The 19088-nt window shown below is 40.1% G+C and overlaps 2 protein-coding genes across 5 annotated transcripts in view; one reads left to right on the forward strand and one right to left on the reverse strand.

Moving 5' to 3' along the window:
* Positions 1 to 1263, reverse strand: part of LOC120804017 (epithelial membrane protein 3-like) — a 3213-nt gene extending 1950 nt beyond the window's left edge. The window contains exon 1 of the mRNA XM_040153140.1: positions 1027 to 1263. The gene's annotated coding sequence lies outside the window, so the exon portion shown is untranslated. The remainder of the gene's footprint in view (positions 1 to 1026) is intronic.
* Positions 1264 to 2209: 946 nt separating this feature from the next.
* Positions 2210 to 17219, forward strand: ccdc30 (coiled-coil domain containing 30). Of its 4 annotated transcripts, none has more exons than XM_040154039.1 (27): positions 2210 to 2272; positions 3068 to 3288; positions 4176 to 4358; positions 4616 to 4736; positions 5059 to 5249; positions 5608 to 5676; positions 5862 to 5936; positions 6451 to 6607; positions 7392 to 7507; positions 7608 to 7729; positions 7846 to 8038; positions 8162 to 8260; positions 8784 to 8912; positions 9120 to 9257; positions 9634 to 9812; positions 10008 to 10275; positions 10606 to 10728; positions 11231 to 11401; positions 11636 to 11845; positions 12676 to 12833; positions 12993 to 13158; positions 13808 to 13929; positions 14112 to 14253; positions 14397 to 14533; positions 14993 to 15110; positions 15396 to 15460; positions 15621 to 17219. In XM_040154039.1, the coding sequence occupies exons 2-27, from the start codon at positions 3268 to 3270 to the stop codon at positions 15826 to 15828; spliced, it is 3681 nt and encodes a 1226-aa protein (XP_040009973.1). In that variant the 5' UTR covers positions 2210 to 2272; positions 3068 to 3267; the 3' UTR covers positions 15829 to 17219. The 4 variants fall into 4 exon arrangements, with proteins under 4 accessions (XP_040009973.1, XP_040009974.1, XP_040009975.1 ...); XM_040154040.1 differs by having other exon boundaries at positions 7611 to 7729; XM_040154041.1 differs by lacking the exons at positions 5608 to 5676; positions 5862 to 5936.
* The last annotated feature ends 1869 nt before the right edge of the window (positions 17220 to 19088 follow it).

A 19088-nucleotide genomic window follows, 5' to 3' on the forward strand; every position in this document is an offset into this window, starting at 1 on the left:
TAGAGAGGAAATACTGTGTGACCAGTTTAACATGTTTGCCGGTTCCACTGTGAAAATCAGTGTTGGGGGACTTCCCTGTTTTGCCTTGAAACATAAAATGGAAAATTTGAGTGGCTGAACACAGTATTCTCTGTGTTGTGTAAGACCATGCTTCAAAACAGAGCGCAATGAGTTATTTCTAAAAATTTCAAATGACTGGCCTGTGCGTTGCCATCATTCAGCACGCCTCCAGAGAACCTGGGCAGGCCTATTGAAATCTAAATGGTACCAACATAATTTACCCAATTAAACTCTCTAGCCCTCAGAATGTTTTTTTTTTCACTGCAAAGGCTAAAGAGTCTGTAATTCGACTTACATTTGGATTTCATTAAAGCTGGAAATTAAAGTCTGAGGGAAAGCCTCTCATTTTACAAAGCTATCTACAAACTACATTACATACAGAAATAGTGCACAACACTAAAGAGCCCATTGTAAGTATCACAATAAGGAGAAACGCAGTGAGACAAAAAAAAAAGAAAGAAGAAGAAACGGGGAAATAAGAAACAGGATGAAATTGTCTGTGAAGATCTTTATCTGTAGGAGAGGCCCATTTGGGCAGGCAGTGGAGTCAGGGTTACTGTCAAATTATGTCATTACACTAGATTTAATCCATCACATCAAACTGAATGAAAGGTAAACATTCAGTGAAACCGATTCAAAAACCAATCTAATGGTTCTGAAAAAGTCATTTTGGTGAAAGGAATCAAATGAAATACACACATTACAGAGATGTGGTATGAAACAATATGTTTTTCTGTCGCAGGGTTGTGCCTCTTACTGTAGCACACAAAATGTGTGACAGTAAAAAACTGCGTCTTCTGATGGTAAGACTTTGCTACGCATTACTTTTGGAGCTGTGTGTAATTATGGTGTGTGATTCAAGAGTCGCTGCGCTGACATCTTTGTTTCAAAAGTAATCTACTCGTACCAGGGTTGAACAAGATATTTATTGAAATTCCATGGAAAGTCAAGGAAGCATCTACTTACCCCAGGTATTGCCGGTTCCTCTGAATCAGATCTCGGGAGCAGCTTCAGCACTCTACAGCATTGTGCCCCTCTAGGTGGTCCCCTCCTTTCTTAGCCTTGCCACACCCCCTTTATTTTTTTCAATCACTCCATCCAAACTTTCCAAGGAGAACGCCCATTTCCTCTCTGCAGAACAGAGCTCCCTTTTGCTCTGCCTCGTAGTCCCTCAGTACAACATCAACGCCCAAAAAAAGACTCAAACGAGACCCACCCATGGGCAGGGGAGGCACGTACGACCACATGAAAAGACCCCCTCTGTAAACGGTCGCGCCGGAATTGCTCCTCGGTATAATGAGCATTCTGCCATAACCCCATCCATTCATGATCTGATTCCTGTTGGGGTAGATATGGAAAATAAACACGCGGCTGCCCCACAGATCACATCGTGAGTATTCCGCGTGCACCGGTCACGCAGAAAACATCTGGGTGGGACGCACCATGCAAACACGCCTTAGGTCATGTAGTAGGGTCAGTGGAGGTAACAGTCAAACGACAAAGAAGGCCGTGAAGTTTGAAAACAACCGTTTTAATTTAAATTCAGGTGAGAAACAAACAAACAAACAAACAAAAAGCAAAGTAAGAAAAGGATTCCTGTACTTGAAAACTTGTATATTAATGCGTGTATCTCTCAATTAAATTTACAAATTTCATATTGTATTTCACAACAATTTCTAAATATTATAGTGTGATTGAGATATAAGCCAAAAGAAGGGCAAAATTCAAACATGAATTCTGATATTTCACCTCCCAGGAGGAAAAGGATTGTGTATTTTTGTCGCCCCCTGGTGTTTACATCCATGGGTTAATGAGAAAGTCTGAATAAAGAATGACACTGATGGAGATTGTGTACAGTCCATGACTCATATAAACACACTGTTTTGTTTTTGGATTACTATCTGGCTACCAAAGACGAAACCAACTTTTAAAATTGAACTATTGCCGTAAACTTTATTTCAGGTTTGGGAAAACTAGTTAGGGTTATTACTCGTGACACACTGTAAAGCTGCCATTTATCACCACAATTTTTTTTTTTTCTAAACTAAGACGAACACCACCAGTTGGTTTAATTTGTTGCAATTTCCCTGATCGATGGTCCCCTCATCCTTTGAATGGTACGGTCCGTTGCCTAGGTGCTAGTAGAAGCCAATTCACTCCGCCACGCCTGTCGTCGGCACTTGGCTTTCTTGTCGTTGTTTCCCTTTGAAAGGTGAGTAAAACTTTAGCTGCACACTTAATGCTCAGCTTCATCACCTCACTGAAGTTAGCGTTTAAGCAGGAATCTCCAGTTATCACAACGAAAACCTCATGGCGTTCCCCAGTTGCTGCCAAGCGGCCACTTAAGAAGGCTATAGCTACCGCTAGCAAGCTAGCGTTAGCTGAATGTGAAGTATACCACGGCAACTTTGGAACTAACTTTGGTAACTAGCTAGCGCCGCAGGTAGTCAGAGTTGTCAGTTTTGGTTATTAACCATCTTATCGACACAACGCAGTTAGCAAGACTGTAATTATTAGCTAAGAACATCTTTCTGACTAGTGAGCTTGCGTGGCCAAAAAGGAATGCAAGTGGCTGTTGTCCTACAAAAACCCTCGTTTGCTCCTCCTCGTCAGACATTTTGGGAAGAGTGGTTATCTTGAATAAAAAGATTTTTAATCCCACAAGATGTTTAATCCAACGTGAAGTGAGAGTCATCAATTGTTGAAAAGTCGCGGCAATATCCACATTGCAAAAAAATTGTGTAGATTCTGTTGCGAAATGCAACGTTCTCAAGTGCAGGAAGACGCCTGCTTAGAGGATTCTTCATGATAACATAGCAGCAGACCAAACGTAGCTAATCAGCTTGAAGCTTTGCATAGTCTCAGGTGATGCAATGTAACTCATCTGAAACTGGAGTGTGTGCCCGTGCCTTTGTAAACCGAGGTAGCTAGTCTAATCTCTATGCGTTTGACTGCAGGTCCTAACATGAATGGACAGCATTGTTCTAAAGTATCTCATGTTTTACAGGGGAACCCAAGGATAAGAGACGTTTTCATGGATGAATTGCGACAACAATGGGAGTAATGAAGTTTGAGGATCTGCTGAACATTGCAAATTCAGATTGGTTCTATGCGATACTATGTAGGCTAAATTTTTTTGTAATCAGTACTTTCACCACTGAGGAAAAACTTCGTCAATTGCAGATGCAGCTTCAACAAACTTAATGTATGACCATGGATCATGAAGAGGTAACAGTCATAGATGTTAATTTGATTACAGATAACATAGTACCAGTCACTGTTTAGATGCTTTGTTCCTGTGTTTAACACCAGGAATATCTGATGGAACTTGTGCAAACTTTTTCAATCTACACAATTTGTGACATTGATTTATTCTCAGAGGCTTTTTGTTCATTTATTTATTGTTTTTGCCATTTATTCCACAGTGACAAGAGCATAGACCAGTTGGTGTGATGTTTAAGTACATTAGGTACATGAGTACTGATACCTAGCTTGTGACAATATGTTGCATGTTGTTGGAGCTGTGATCGCTCCTGGATTAGTCTAAAAGCTGCATGGGGGGCCTGCTCAGGTTACAAGCCCTACAAAGTACAGTATTGAATTCAGCAACAGGTGTTTAGTGCTGGCATGCCATGTGTCAGTTTTCAGCGAGGCTGACAGCCTTGATGTTGAACTCTTTTTTTTTTTTATGCTATAGTATGCAGGATAGTTTGTTGGATCACTGGCAAAAGTAAGTGAAAAATATAGTAAAAAATATTTTGCTTATTATGTTGCAAGTATCATAGTGTTAGACATAATTTAAAAATCAGCGTATAGCAGTACATAACAAAGTTAAGGAAATGTGAGCCTATTTAGCACTGGAATTTTATCAGCTTTTAGCTAAAAGATATTTGTGCTGAATATACATGATGCTATAACAAACAAAGCTTTATAGTAACAAGAAGTGTCCCCAAGGCTACTCTTTCACAAGCTTAATTTGTAGATGCTTTTTGACTCACCACAGTACTGAGAGGTATTTCACTTCACAAGCTGCCGCTTAATATAACAGTTAATCACTTTACTGATAAACATCTTATCAGGTCCCAAAACTTTCGGCTCCTCTTCTGGGTCCTCAGGTGCTCTCGGATCTGGACCAGATTTCTGTGCGGCTTCAGGAGGATGGCTTGCCTCCAGCAGCCAGTGCAGAAGAGCGGCAGCGTCATCTCTGGCAGCAGCTGCTCAGAGGTGAGGCTCAGCTTCGGTCAGCTACCCAGGAGCTGCGGACCTTGCGTACCCAGCAGGCCAATGAGATGAAGGAGGTGAGACACTTTAGCTGATTCTTTAGTTTTAGTTCACCAACTGCTGCAAAAGCTTTCAGACCTCTTGACCTAATTTTTCATGCTCTAAGGTTCCCAAACATCCACTCTAACATAGTTTGCACCTCCTTTTCATTGAAGCTATAGACATTTTAAGAAATACTTGAACACATCTTTGAAATAGGACTAAGCCAATTGCTCAAAACGTTATGTCAGTCACAGCTGAATTACTTTTGGGTTTTTGGGTTTTTGTCTGTCAGGTGGAAAGCTATGTTGCACATATTCGTGGGCTGCTGGAAGAGCGCGAGTGTCTGACTGCAGAGTATGAGAGAGACAATGAACACTTGCGACACGAGCTTCACCAGATCAGACAACAGCAAGGTGAATTCAATGCAACTGTAGATCACTGTTGGTATTCTTTCCATTGGGTTGTTGCAAAGCCTGGCTTACCAGAGCTCCCGAGCAGGATATTTCAAACGCTTCTTAGCTAATAAATTTTGTCTGCCATGAATGTTCTAAAAATCATCTGGATATAACAAAGCATAAGTTCTCTGAGTTGGATATTTACTTGGGTTTATGCTAGATCTGCTGCCGGACAGCAATACTCATGCACTATTTTGTTGTTTGTTCTATCTTGTCCTAAATGTTATTTCACCACCTGCCACGCAAACTACTGAACAGAGAAAAATCCCTTTTCTTCCAGAGAGTCAGAGCAAAGAGCTGGCAGAGATGCTGGCTCAGGAGGACCTCGGGGAGATGGGCTTGAGCAGCCCCAGTGAGCAGGTGGCTTACTTGCTAGTCGAGAGGGCCACACTGCTGGAAAGGCTGGAGGCTGCTGAAAGTAGACTGGAAAGTCAGAGCCTCACTGGCAGCTTGAGGGAGGGCCACCACCAGGTAAAGGACTGACCTACCTCAGAGGACTGTTCAATTTCCTTGTAATGCCAGTTCTTCACAGGGGAGGAACCACATAAGCCCACTTTGAAATGTTTTAACAGTTAATATAGTATGTGCAGTGGTATGGTTCATTTTCACCAATTGAACCATAAATGTAAGGTTCCCAGTCTAAGTACACAGCCTGAACCCATTGGAAGAATGAATGTACAGTCTTAAGTCATATTGAACTAACCAAACCTGAACCTGTTCAGAGGCTTCATAGTTGGAATGTAATGTAATGGTTAACTATCAAAGGCAAATGCAGAGACCATATAAACGTGGTTAAGTGAGTCTCTGTCTTTCTGTGACACTTGGACAGGAGCATATTGGGGAGGATCTAAAGCAGCAGAGGGAAGATATGCAGGAAAGCATAGATAACATGACAAAGGTGAGGTGACTCATCGTACCCTGGCTGAGTTACAGTTCTGTATAACTATTCAGACTTTTCAGATTGAATTAAATTTGTGAAGGAAAAGAACAACTGAATTATTCCAGTTAAAGTACAGGGATACAGCTCAGTCGTTAGTTAGTGTCTGTTGTGATTCTGCACACACGGGTCTTTCCTCTCAGCAGTGTTCATCCCAGAGTCCGTGGAAGAAGCTGTTTGGGCTGCGCAGGGCTGGTCAGAGCAAACACAATATTACGCCCGTAGGTTTCCATCTCACAGTTTATACTAACTTAGTAACTAACACAGATATTGTGATAAAGAGTCAAATGAGGGCATCACTGGCTTTTTTAAGAGTGGTTCTACATTTTGATATACATTCCACGCTGATGAAGTGCCTTGATATCTGCATGGCCGCTAGATTCGGACAACATTGCTTGTCTCAGTAACAGTTCTGTCAAAAATACTTCTCTAACAACTGATGAGTGTTCGAAAAGGGTGGACGGGTGGAACAGTAATGGCATTTCACAGGTAGCAGCATGGGTACTTTTTTTTCACTGTTCCTTCTATGCTGGTGAATGCTGAGATATAAGATTGCACTGTAATTAACCGCCCTTGCTCCTTTCCAGGCCTGCAGTGGTGATGAATCTCAACCTCTAATTGCATGGCTCTTAATACAGCATGTTGGGCCACTTGCATCTCCAGTCTTGCTACCAGCATTTTTTCCTGCTGTACTCCTCACACTTTAACCATCCACAACTCATTCTTTAATATCAGGCCCACAGTGAGGAGATTTCCCAGGAGCGAAATGAGCGCCAGCGGCTGGAGCGGGACCTGGAAGAGGCGTCTAGGAGGCTGGCGATGGCTCATCAGGATATGCGCAGACTCACTAGTGAGCTGGATGTTGCCAAAAACAACAACCTAGACTCAAGTGGTATGTTGAACACTTACATTATATGTCCCTCAAAGGATTGTGAGTATACGTTTGACTTTTAAATTATGTTTCTAAAGACTACATACATTTACAGTTTACAATTTTGTATATTGTTTTTGCACATTGTTGCTGCGCAAGTGGATAAAAGAAACACACACATGATGGCAGTGACTACCCGTGAATGCCCTGATCTCAGTTCCTGGTCCACCCAGCTTGCTGTTTCCGACCTTTAAAATGTCCACATATTGCTGTCAGGCTACAGATTTGGTTAATATAGCGATTTCACTTTCTAATCAGTGTATTTTGCTTGTGGAACTGAAATGTTGTATTCAACTGCAGGAAATCATTAACAGCATTAGAGAAGAAATGTTTTGAAAGGCATGGATTAGCAGAAAGCCTATTTTCTGCTTTATAGAAATAAAAATATGCTTGTAATCTCAGGATCTGAACTTCAGGGAATGGTCAATGAAGTAGAAAACCTGAGGAGGGAAGTGGACAAACTGAAACACTGTGGTGAGACAGACTTGGGTGTGACGTAAATTACTGCAAGAGACATTACTTGACGGGGAAGTTTATTTGCTTACTATTACTGTCACGTTTCTCCATTGGCTCTCGCACTTTCATAATAGGGGATTCTATTTATCTTATTATGTTGTTTGAAATATTTCCCCTATTTCCCGTTTCTCCCTTTAATATTTTTTTAATTAATTAATATTTTTTTTTACATTTTTTTTTTTTTTTTTACATTTTTGTTTTCATGGTCTGAATGGTTTTCTCTCCACAGATATGAAGAAACTGCAGCAAGCCAAAGAGCAAAATGACAGACTAGACGCTGAGAACAGAGCTCTGAGGGAGAGAGTGCGCACTATAGAATCTGAGAAGAAAAATCTCCTAGAACAGGTTGATATTTACTGAATTTATTTATTTAAAAAAAAAAACTCAAAAAACCCACAAAAGCTGTTGCAGCTGCTTTGCATTGTTTGTTGTTGTGTTTGTGCAGCAGGCAATGAATGACACAGACCAAGGTATTGTAGCTGATCGAAAGGACAAGGGCATTAGCAGTGAACCACAAAATAGTCTCACTGCTTTGACAGCTCAAGATAAGGATCACATTCACAAACGGTAAATACATTAATTCCTCAACAACTACAGTACAAAATGGGTAACTGTGTCATACATTTATGTTAACTTCATCAAGATTATCCCAACCGCTCTCTCTCATCATCATTCTCTGTTAGGTGTCAGGAGGCAATAGAAGATGGGCTTGTGCAGGTGAGGGAGCTGCAGCGACAACTCCAGAGACTACGCAAGGAACAAGAAGAGCTGGAGGAGAGGAATGAGGAGCTCGAGGCCCTCCTGGGGGAGGCCCAGAATGCCAGCAAGGAGGAGAATCATCGCCATGAGGGAGAATTAGAGGGATTGCACAGGAGGGTAATTAGCAGGACTAAATTCTTGCTCAAAATCTATACTTCAGTTTCTTAACCTGACAAAAGATTGACCTTGGAAGCATTTATCTCTCTAATGGCTGAGTAATAATCTGAACTGGGCATACAGATCAAAAGCCTGGAGGCAGAGCTGAAGAAACAGGATGCCCATGAAAAAACGATGAAGAATGGAGAAGAGGTCAGACCCACTGAGTCTTACTTAAAGCTGGTAAGAAATTAATTTTCAGCATCATAAATGTTTCCTCTGTGATTATTTCAGTAGTGTGTCAACACAACAAGAACAATGCGGTTCATGAACACCTCGACTAAACAAACTTAAATAAATAACTGTAATTTATTCAAAGCTCCAAAAAAGGATGTAATCCCAATGGTTAAAATGTAAAATAAAATGAAAAAAGATTTTCATGTAATAAGCAGCAAAAGGACGATAAGTGTGATCGAGACAGGGACAGCCATCCACCTGTGCTGCATAAAATTAGAGGAAACTGTTGCAGTATCCCAAGTTTGACCAAAAAGATCTAATTTGGACTCAAATAGAATAAATTAGAGATAAGTATTACAGTACAATTTAATTCTTACCATACTTAATGTCCATCTCAGCCATACATAGAAAATTGAATGCGAAAAATAAGAATAATAATAGCCTGCAGAGATTAAATGATGGTAACTTAGAAGGGTTTATATACAGCAACCTGTAAATACTTTGTGCTCTCCTTTCACCCTGTGTGAAGCACCTAAGAGACAGCAGCCAGGAGAGAATGGCTCTGCTAGAGGCACGACTGACAGAGGAGAAGGACTGGAGGAAACAGTTGGAGGTTGACCTCAGTGCTGCCCAGGCCGCCCTCAAAAAAGACAAAGAGGTAAAAAACGCACCTATCCAATGCTTCGTCTGACAGAAAAAGCAATAACAACACAGTTACACAAGTATATGAAATTAAGTGTACAGTTTGTAGAAGTCTAGACCTGAAGCAAAAAAGTAATTGTTGTTTTTTAAAAATATATGTTACGAAGTAATAGTTAAAACCACACAGTAACTGTTTATAACTCCTCCATTCTCTACACCAAAGGCTTTGCAGATAGGTGAACGAGAGCTGAAGAAGCTGAGAATGGAGGTCAACAGCCTACAGACAGAATGCCAACAAGGGAAAACGCTCATCAAGAGCCTCACCCAAGTAAAAGGGGAAAAAGCAGTTCTTGAGGAAAAGGTTTGTTAATGTTACATGCCCACTTGCTATCACTGACACAAGAAATATTTAAGTAGAAAGAAAAATGACGTGAAAATATATGAAGAAATGAAAATACACTGTTTGAATGCATAGTTTGCAAAATAGTATAATGTTAATTAGCAGCAATATCGTATGTCCATTGCTACTGTTGACCTCAGAACCCCTTTAAAAAAAATCAGCGTTAAAACCAATCAAAATAATATGAAAATAGTTTATATTCACAATCAACTAATCAAAATAAACTTGACAACATTTATTTATGTCAACATGAATTTACAGCTTGAATAATTGTGACATTTACACTACTTAAAGGAGTTTCTTTCCATCTTTCTGTCTTGGACTCTCTGTCTGTCAGATGGCCCAGATGGAGCGCGCCCACAGCCGACTCCAAAGTGAGCTGGAATGCTATAAGGGCAGTAACCGGACCCAGGAAGACCAGAGGGAAAACAGGCTTCAGGTTGACCAGCTGCAGGAGCAGGCTGACCGTCTGACTGCTGAACTCAGCAGCCTCCAGACAGCACACAACTCACTGAGGTTGTTGTCAGTCCAGAGCTTACAGTGCAAGAACTATTGGCTCACGCCAAGTGTTTTTGAGACATGCGGGATGAAATAGATTAGTGTTGGGAGATAGGCAATAGCACAGCCTAACTGGTACTTCTATCTTGTTTCACAAGATAGGACTGGAACACCGGTTTTTACTTGTTTTGCATAATTGTGCATATTTTCCAGGGGTGAAATGGTTTCGGAGCGGCTGCAGACTGCCGATCTCCAGGCCAAGCTGAGCTCCAGTGTCCAGGAGAAGCTGGCAGCTGAAGGAGAAAGAGAGAGACTGGAGCTTGAGATACAGCGCCTCAACGAGCAGCTCAAGTGGCATCAAGAGCAGCTCTCCTCTACAAAGGAAGCACTTAGTAGCAGCCAGAAACTTGAACTGCACACAGCTAACATAGAATCTAGGCTTAGTCCAGTGGAGAGAACCAAGGATGAAAGCTTGGATCAGGTAACTGGATTTCATGTCCTTTGGTAGGGTAATTTGATTTGTAAGAAGGCTCATTTGTGAAATTATCTTGTGTATCTGTTTAGTTAGTTAGATGTTCAGAAATTTGGGCAACAGAGTAGAGTGCAGAGAATGTCCTGCAACATTAGAGCCTAGATTAGAAGTGCAGCTGTCCAGCTTTGGCATCCTTGAGTAAAGTACTGGATCCCCACCAGCTCAAAGACACTTTTCTGTAGCAGATCCTAACTTTTGACCTGCTCCTAGAGGAAAGCAAGCAGGAAGGGGATCATATAGAAAGTATGTGATTATAGTATGTGTGTGTTGTGTGCGTAGCTTTCACTTCTGAAACAGGAGCTGAATCATCTGCAGAACAAGCTGGGGGAGGAGCAGCAGCTGGCCTTTCAGCACCAGCTAGCCCTGCAAGCTCAGGTCACTGAGTCCCAGGCACACATCAAGGTATATATGATCATAACACATCCTTATCAAGCCCAAACAACCATTCTGTTTTTGAAGTTCAATTTAAAATATATTATTAGGAAATCAAAGCTAGGACTGAGTCGTTTGTATTCAGTATGTTTGAGTTTCAGTTGTCTTTTCGATGCTTTCGTTTTCATATCACAGCAGTGACATTATGCCTTGCTACTTAAGGAAGTATACTATTGACAACTGCTGATCCTGATGTGGCAATAATAAAAAGACATTTTTTAAAACATTTTTATGGCGCAGCCTGTAGCATTTCTGGTAATCTTCCTGTTTTTTCTGTTCATAATCAATTCAGATGACTATCACAATAGCAGAATTTGACTAAAATTATGGCAAGCACGTGGGATTGGTTTGATGATTCATAAAAGCCAAAAAAAAAAATTTTAGCTGAAGACTCTTCAGGCTACCGTTTATTTATCTGTACTCCCCCTCAGCATAAACCTGTCTCAACTTTGTCTCTCATTTTCCTCTTCAGTCCCAGGACTCAGTGCTGAGCCAGAAGGCAGAGGAGGCTAAACAGATGAAGCAGGACCTGCAGAGGGCCCAGAGCCTTTTCAGCTCAGCAGAGAGAGAGCTGCGTTATGAGAAAGAGAAGAACATGGACCTGAAGAGACACAACACCCTGCTGGACCAGGAAAAACTCAAGGTTGTTAATTAATTACATCATATTTGGAATTTCCTGAATGCCTGTGATACTATCGCTTAATCAATCTCTTAGTCACTCCTTCGCCTCACTATGAATGCTAGTTACCAAGAGCAAATGTAAAAAAAAAAAAAAAGTAACATCAACCTTAACAGGGAAGGAAGGTGCTGTATAAAAAAGTGGTGTTAAAATTCTGGTTTTGTTTTCATGCTGTCTTGTCTCCTGTGTTTCCTTTAGCTTTGTGCAGAGCTTAAGCAGGTCCAAACCAAGCTCGTCCAGGTGGAGCAGACTGTCCATACTCAGGTGGCTGAGAGTGAACGTCAGCAACAGAAAATCAGGGAACTGGAGCTGGAACTGGCACGCAACTCCACAAATCGCAATGCCACCACCAGTCTGCAGGAGGACCTGCAGGCTGAGAGGACACGGCTCATTGCTGCTGACAAAAAGGTCAGTGCTGGAGCAGGGAATCGTTGCCTGGTGGTGCCACTGTTTATGATGTCTATGGTACTCTCTATTGAATAGATTAGTTGATTAATTGACTTTGCAATGACCTAATTTCTCCATAGGCCTCAACACTTATATCTAATCTGGTGTTCAATGTGGTGCTCTTGTTCTGTTGATGTTGCATATCATTGGCTAGTAATTATGATTTTAAACTTTTCAAAATAGTTAGGTTGGTAAACCCAGAGTTAACAGGCTATTTGACAACCAGCTTTGTCGTATTGGTTATCCCTAGTTGCCAATTTTAGGCTTAGTAGAGCTAGTTCATGCACAGAGAACCAGACTAAGTTGAATTTGCTCTGTGATTAAGGGCCCAGTTTATTTTACTTATTAATTCCTCCTCGCTGGTTGAGATTCTGCTTATCAGTGAAATCCCTAAAGAAGCCTCCATTTTGATGGATGTGGTTTCCAGTCTCTTGAAAATGCTAAGCAGCAAAAGTTGTGATATTGCATATGGCCAATTTGAATATATGTCTCCACACATTACATACTAATACACACTCTTTTTTTTCTTCATATGTCTTGTCATTTCTGAGACCCATTTTGCTCTTGAGCTTTAATAAGGTTAATCCTTATCTGAATATTGAGTATGCAGGAGAAGCTGTTGCCTCTTAGCCTGTGAAGAAAGCTTGGGAGTTAATTTCTGACATTACAGAGTTTTTCTGTCAGATGCCTTCAGGAAATCCTGGGATTCTTTGGAAATGGATGGGAGGTTGGGAGCTCAAGTTGTCTGTTTGTCTCACTGAGTGAATCCTGGGGCTTTGTTGCGGTGGCAGGTGTTGGAGCTGCAGCAGCAGCTTAAGAATGCCCAGCACCAGCTGCGTGTGGAGGAAGCTCGGGCCGGCGAGAGCAGCCGCCTGGAGCGGGACAGCAGGGATCTGTCTGACACCTTGTCAGCCCTGAGAGCCCAGCAGCAGGAGGAGCACATCACCAGGTCACACAAGCTATGGTGCTGCTGACACTGCCCAATTTGACTTGTCCAAGTTGTAGTAATTGTGCTATAAAAAACATTGGAAGTTTTTAGGGCACAATTCTGATCCACTCTTCCTGTTGACCCTCCTTGTATTCACCTTTTCCTCTATTCCTGCCCCAGGAAACTGCTAGAGCAGCGTGAGGAGGAGCTGCAGCAGCAGGTGCGCTCCCTGAGGCTGAAGGAGGCCTCCCTGACCAGGACCAACACAGAGCTAAGCCACCGTGCCCAGCAGCTGGACACACGTCTGGCCATCCTGGAGGCTGAGCTTAGCAAGGCCAGAGAGGAGGTAAGGAAAAGTGACAGCAGTTCATTAGCTGTTATCGGTACTGCAGGTCTTTGGAAACCCAAGACACCTTTCACACTCCTAATATTTCAATGTTACATACCATTCAAAATTTTGCTCAGATGTGATCCACAACTTATATATTGACAGGTTATCAGCCTGTACTTAGCTTTCACATAAGATTCAAATTTGCATTCCTCATCATCTCTCAGATGTTCTTTCTGACCCATTTTGAAAGGTTTGTATTTTCTAAGCACAACTTCTCACCATGCCTTTTTATGTGAGTGTAATATAATGATGTTTTTTTTTTTTAGTTGTAGTTTGCTGACAGTTCATATCCATTTGACCCGCTGTGAGCTCTGAGTCTGAAGATTTAATCAGTAACCACTAAATTCCCTGAAGCAGGGTGATAGAATCTTTTTTTTCTGCAGTCATAGAGTATGTTATCAAAAACTGTAGTCCTTTACTGCTGCTTGACCTTTAGCTGGCATTTTCACAAAGGCAGTGTACACTGTGTAGTCTTCACATTAAAGTGATTGCCATGTTTATTGTTTATATATTCATATTTACCTTTGCCTAAAAATGTACTTAATGCAGTTTGAATTTAGATTGAAATGTACTGATGTGTTATACTGTATGTGTATGTGTGCAGGTAGGAGACAGCCAGAAGTCAAGCCACAGAGTGCAGGAGGAACTGGCGGCCAGTCAGCAGGAGTTTGACAGAATGCAGGGGGAGCTGCAGCAGGTTCTCCTCCAACATGACACGCACGTCAGGTGAGACACATATAACACGATATTTATATTTAATACAATATTATGAAATTACTCTGGTACTCTAAGAAATTACTATGTATTTTGTCATCATCTCAATACAGCTATAGTATAATCAATAATTAAGACAAAAGGAGAAATTGGTACTTTTCCTAAGATTAATTTCCTTTGCTCCTACAACTTAGGAAGTACAACGAAAAGCAGAGTCAGCACAAGACCAAGCTGCGTCAGGCCAAGCAGCTCTTTCTCAAGGCGACAGCACAGAGGGACCGCACCATCCAGAAACTTGAGAACGACCTGGTGCTAGCCTCCAATCTCTCACACAAGGTCACACACATCATGCAGGATGCTGTCTGAGTCCCATTACTTTTAAAGAAACAAACTTTTATGCTTAAAAAAAATATTATCTAACATGTCTCTGTTTTTTTTATATCTTTCTTCTTCTCGTCTCCTCTCTTGGTTGCTTTCAGGAGAAGGAAAGGATCCATACAGTGATGGAGGAAAATGAGAAGCTTTTGGAGGAGAAGAGGGAACTGTTGAGGAAGATAAGTGAGGCAGAAGAAATGGGTAGCAAAGGCATGAGGACTGCCGCAACTGTTCAGCACAGGTATCTTCATGAATCACTCTTTATACACACAACCTGCTGGACAGCAATGTGAAATGTGCTGCTCAGAGGCTTGACAGCTGTTTCTTGTGAGGACGCAATCTGAGTAATTCTTTGAGTAGAGTACCTTTTTTCCAAGTGGAAAAGTTTTGGATATCAAATCAGTATACAACAGCATATGTCATTGCTGCTATCATTTATCAAGATCTCTCTTAACCATGAGCTTTTAAAAAAAAAATGAAAGCCACACAAAGCTCTGACTGTCTAAAACTGATTGTATGTAATGAATGAATACTATAAAAAGCAAAAGTCAGTAATTCTTGGGGTTTGATCTAGGTTTATTTGGGTGTCTTGTGAACCCCACCACAGAAAAAGTAATGATTCTCATGGTCATTAATCTGCATGTGTTGGTGAGGACATAAAGGACACACTGGATAAATTTTGTTTTGTGATCTGTTCAAGGGTCAACGTCTTAGAAGTGGAAAACAGACAGCTACAGGATCGGACCCTGAAGCTCTCCAATCAAGTTCGTTCCTTAGAGCGCGCTCTGAGGAATGTCCAGTCGTTCTACAGCCTGGAGGTAACATGCATCTTATTGAGTTAATGGGACATGCCACCCAAAATTCACAGGTATTTTTAAGTTTTAAAAACATCTCATACAGCGTTAGCATTGAAGAATTTCAAATTTAAGCGTTCGCTGTTTGGCTGAAAATGGTGCAAGCTGATCAACAGCTACCATAGCTAAAGGTAAGAGAAGCAGCTTTACCTATTGTAAATTGGGTGACACGTCTCTTCTTTTATTGTAATAAAAATTTGATAAATTTATGCCAAATATGATATGATAAATGGTCTAAATGCTCAACAGAATGCCAAGAAAGTGCACCCCTCTGAAAGTCTATGTGATGGTATCCTACATACATCTGCGCTAAGGTAAGACAGTTTTGACAGAACTAATCATTTTGTTAAAATGATTAATTGAATCAAAGAATTCCCAACTTAATGCACTTGTCATATTACACACTGATTGCATTACATAGAGGTGAAAGCTTGATTGTGCATTTTCTGCGATTTCTCACATTTGTGTCACCAGTTTGACGTCAGGTTCCTGTGACCCAATGGACATCCTGGACAAAATCTGCCGGGTGAAGGTGGGCGAACGTGTGGTGGCGGATGGCACCCGAGCGTCTTCGTCCACGCACCAGCCATCAGAGCAGGGTTACCTGAATCTCACCTCCCCATTGGTTCCTCCAGAGTCCAAGGGCACAGAGGAGAGCTCTAATAACAGTGACAAGGTATGAGATGTGGTACGTTCCAACGCGGTTGTTGCCTTTGCGTTTGTAACAGCAAGCTACCAGCAAGGATGAGTGCTGTAAGTCAATGCATCACTATACTAGTGAAAAAATATGTTGAATGCAAATAATCCTTGTTAAAAGACTGTACTAATGAAAGGGGGCTTCCACTGCAGTTCTGCTCAGGGTGATATCTCTTGTATTGCAAAGCAGATTCTTATTTGGTTTGCAAGTACTGCATTTTTATCCAGGTCCAGACTAAGAGTGAATTTGGGGGATTGAAAAAGAAAAAAAAAGTGTCAATCAATTATTTTTTTATGACATATTTTAAGGGAAACAGGATGTAATGGGAGATTTGATTTCAAAGGTAGCTGGCACAACTATATGCCTGGGGAGTTGTTCAGTTGTTTCCATCAACAAACCAAAGCAAATCAGAATGCTTCAAAGCGTTGTTGTCTTATGGGAAAGATTATTATCTTTTCTTTTTTTTTTTTTCGAATGTAAAGGCACAGGACAAGACAGTATACTTCACAGTAGTGCAGTGAATGTCAAACACACATTTCATTGAATGAGGCTAGTTTAAACTGAGCACTTTTTACTTGTGTTTTACTTCACAAGTAAAACACAAGTAGTTTTACTTGTTTACATTTGAGAAAGAGTAGCAGTGGAATACTGTATTCCACTGTATGTGTAAGTATTGTATGTATTTTTCCTCAGTTAAATTTAATCTTGGCAGTGTTTTCTATGAAAAAATGCCTGTAGTTTGGTTTTTTTTATGGTTTTACTGTGTCAAAAAATCTTTCAACACATCAGCATTTTTACAAGTATACAAAATGTCTATTATGAGACTGTGTGGTAAACAGAGTGCAAATAGTTGGCTCCTTTCTGAGATATGTCATTCCTATTGATTGTCAGCTGTAGCCACTCCAGTATTTACAATGTTCAGCCTTGCTTGTAGTTAAAAAAAACAAAACTAAAAAAAACATCCAAATTTTTGGGAAAAGCCACCGAATTCCAGAAGTTTTTGTCTATTTTGAGCTTCCCAAGCTTTTTTTTTTTTTTTTTTTAAACATTGGTTTACCTTGAAGGTTTCCTCCAGGGAAGCTGAAACAGAAAGTACTCGTGCTTTAGCCACAAAGACTGTCAGCAGACAGATATGGGTTTTGTACATGGAATTGCATACATTACCTTAATTATTTCATACCACTATTATTGGTGTGTGTCAGTAATAGAGCTATACACTGTGGAAACCATAGTCTATTTTGTCCTCAATGTACCTGAAATGATGAAGTGTTAAACTTTATCTTGCTGCTGCGTGAATACGTCTAAGAACAAAAGCCTATTTGCGACAGACATGTAAACGGAGGTGTAATCGTCAAGAGTCTTTGACCTATGTTTTAGCCGTGTAAATAATTTTTTAAAAATAAAACTATTTTCATAAATAAAAGTGAAAAAATAAGAGTGCTGGATTTTTTTTTCCCCTCAACATTACTCTCTAACAGATTTGTTAGTAAACTGTGCTATTAATGACGAATTTGTAACAGTCTGTTTATTAAACAAGGTAAAGATACAAAGCTTTTTTTCCTTTTTTAAACATTGATAACCTTAGTTTAACTTTTCAGTCTTGGCTGTGCATATTTAGTCATCTAGAAACTGTATATGAAACCACAATGCAAGACAGGAAAAAGTGTAATAAATCTACGCAATATCTTTTCATAGAGAACATGGGTTAAACAGTTATCATACAGATTACAGCTCAGGAACTCCATGCGGAAGGAAAAAATAAAAATGTTTACACGCTTGAATACTGCAGAACACAATACAGAGTAATGGAAATGGATGATAAAACAGTTAAGGCTTACATGTAAATAACTGATATAAAACATGAATATTAATAACATACGGGTAGACTAAAATAATTACAGTAAGTTCATACATAAACTTTTACAAAACCCAAACAGAACATGTTTATGAAAACTTAAAATTAGGTACTATAAATGAATAACATGTTTTACAGTACAGCAACATGTACATTTTCCCATTGTCTCCGAAGAGAGAGTAAGTTGAAGAGGCAGGGTCTGTTGTTGGCGTAAATGTCTGTTTTCAGGCCAGTGGCTTGAGTAATAAGTTTTTATTCTTTTGAAAACATACTATATACTGTATATGTATTTTACATTATTCTCAGTTCCATCTCAAACATAACATCTAGCTGTAGCACCTTTTCTGAAGTGCCCTGAAGAACACAGGGTACCCTATTAGTACCATCCAGAGGTTAAAGTTACAGTAAAAATACAACAAACAATACTGTGTACAATAAAAAGAATACTAAGGAGAGAAAAAAAAAAAATCAAAGGGAGAAGCATCACCTCCACATTAACTCATAATATAGGCCTATGGAATATGACTTATACTGCAGTTTATTTCAAATGGGTAAAGCTTATTAAAGATTAAAAAAAAATCTTAACTGGGTCAGAGAACAATAACTTCACATTTTGGTCCAGTGGTTAGGTTTAAAATTTACCACTCGAGTAAAATTTTATTTCAGCTGAAGTGTATTTAAAAGTCGGGTTGAGTAGAGTAAAGATGGCACTGACGCATGTGCAATGTATTCAACCTCTTCAACATATACTTCTAATACTAAGAAAATTAATGTAAAAGCTCAGCTGAATAGAGAAAGCGGACACACACTATTACAAGATTTGCTTTCTCTTAAAACCTCAACAGGTTCATTTATGGCACGAGTTAATGGGATGTGAGGAAAACGTAATGTAAAAAGCAGTGTTTCTTTGATCATATGTTATGATCATAAAAGGTGCTGTAAAGGTGAACATCAACTATGGAGTGAAAGATTTTGGAAATAAAAAAAACATTCATCTTTCTTCCCTTCCAGGTTGCTCTATTTTTTTCGCCTCCCCAAGTCAATAATACAACTTCTTAATACAATCATTAAATGTTTAAAATTGTCATCTACCGATTGCCTTTCTTCAAATTTAGACGACCCTGTAATTGTGTACTTGCACAAGAATGTGAGTAAAAGCAAAGAAAGTAACAGAAAAAGACTGTTATTTATACACAGTCCGTACTCTTAGCTGCCACAAGTAATGCCCTTTGGCATCCAACAAGATTGAAACAATTTGAGCCAAAACCACAAGGCCTAAAAAGTGCTTTAAGATTATCTTTGGATGTCTCCAGAATACACCCAGCAAACATTTTTTCTACTTTCTCAATTCTTTTTAAGGGCAAATATCATCTGGCACATTTTGGAAACC

Source organism: Xiphias gladius, chromosome 18 (assembly GCF_016859285.1).
Source record: "Xiphias gladius isolate SHS-SW01 ecotype Sanya breed wild chromosome 18, ASM1685928v1, whole genome shotgun sequence".
NCBI classification, from domain to species: Eukaryota; Metazoa; Chordata; class Actinopteri; order Istiophoriformes; family Xiphiidae; genus Xiphias; species Xiphias gladius.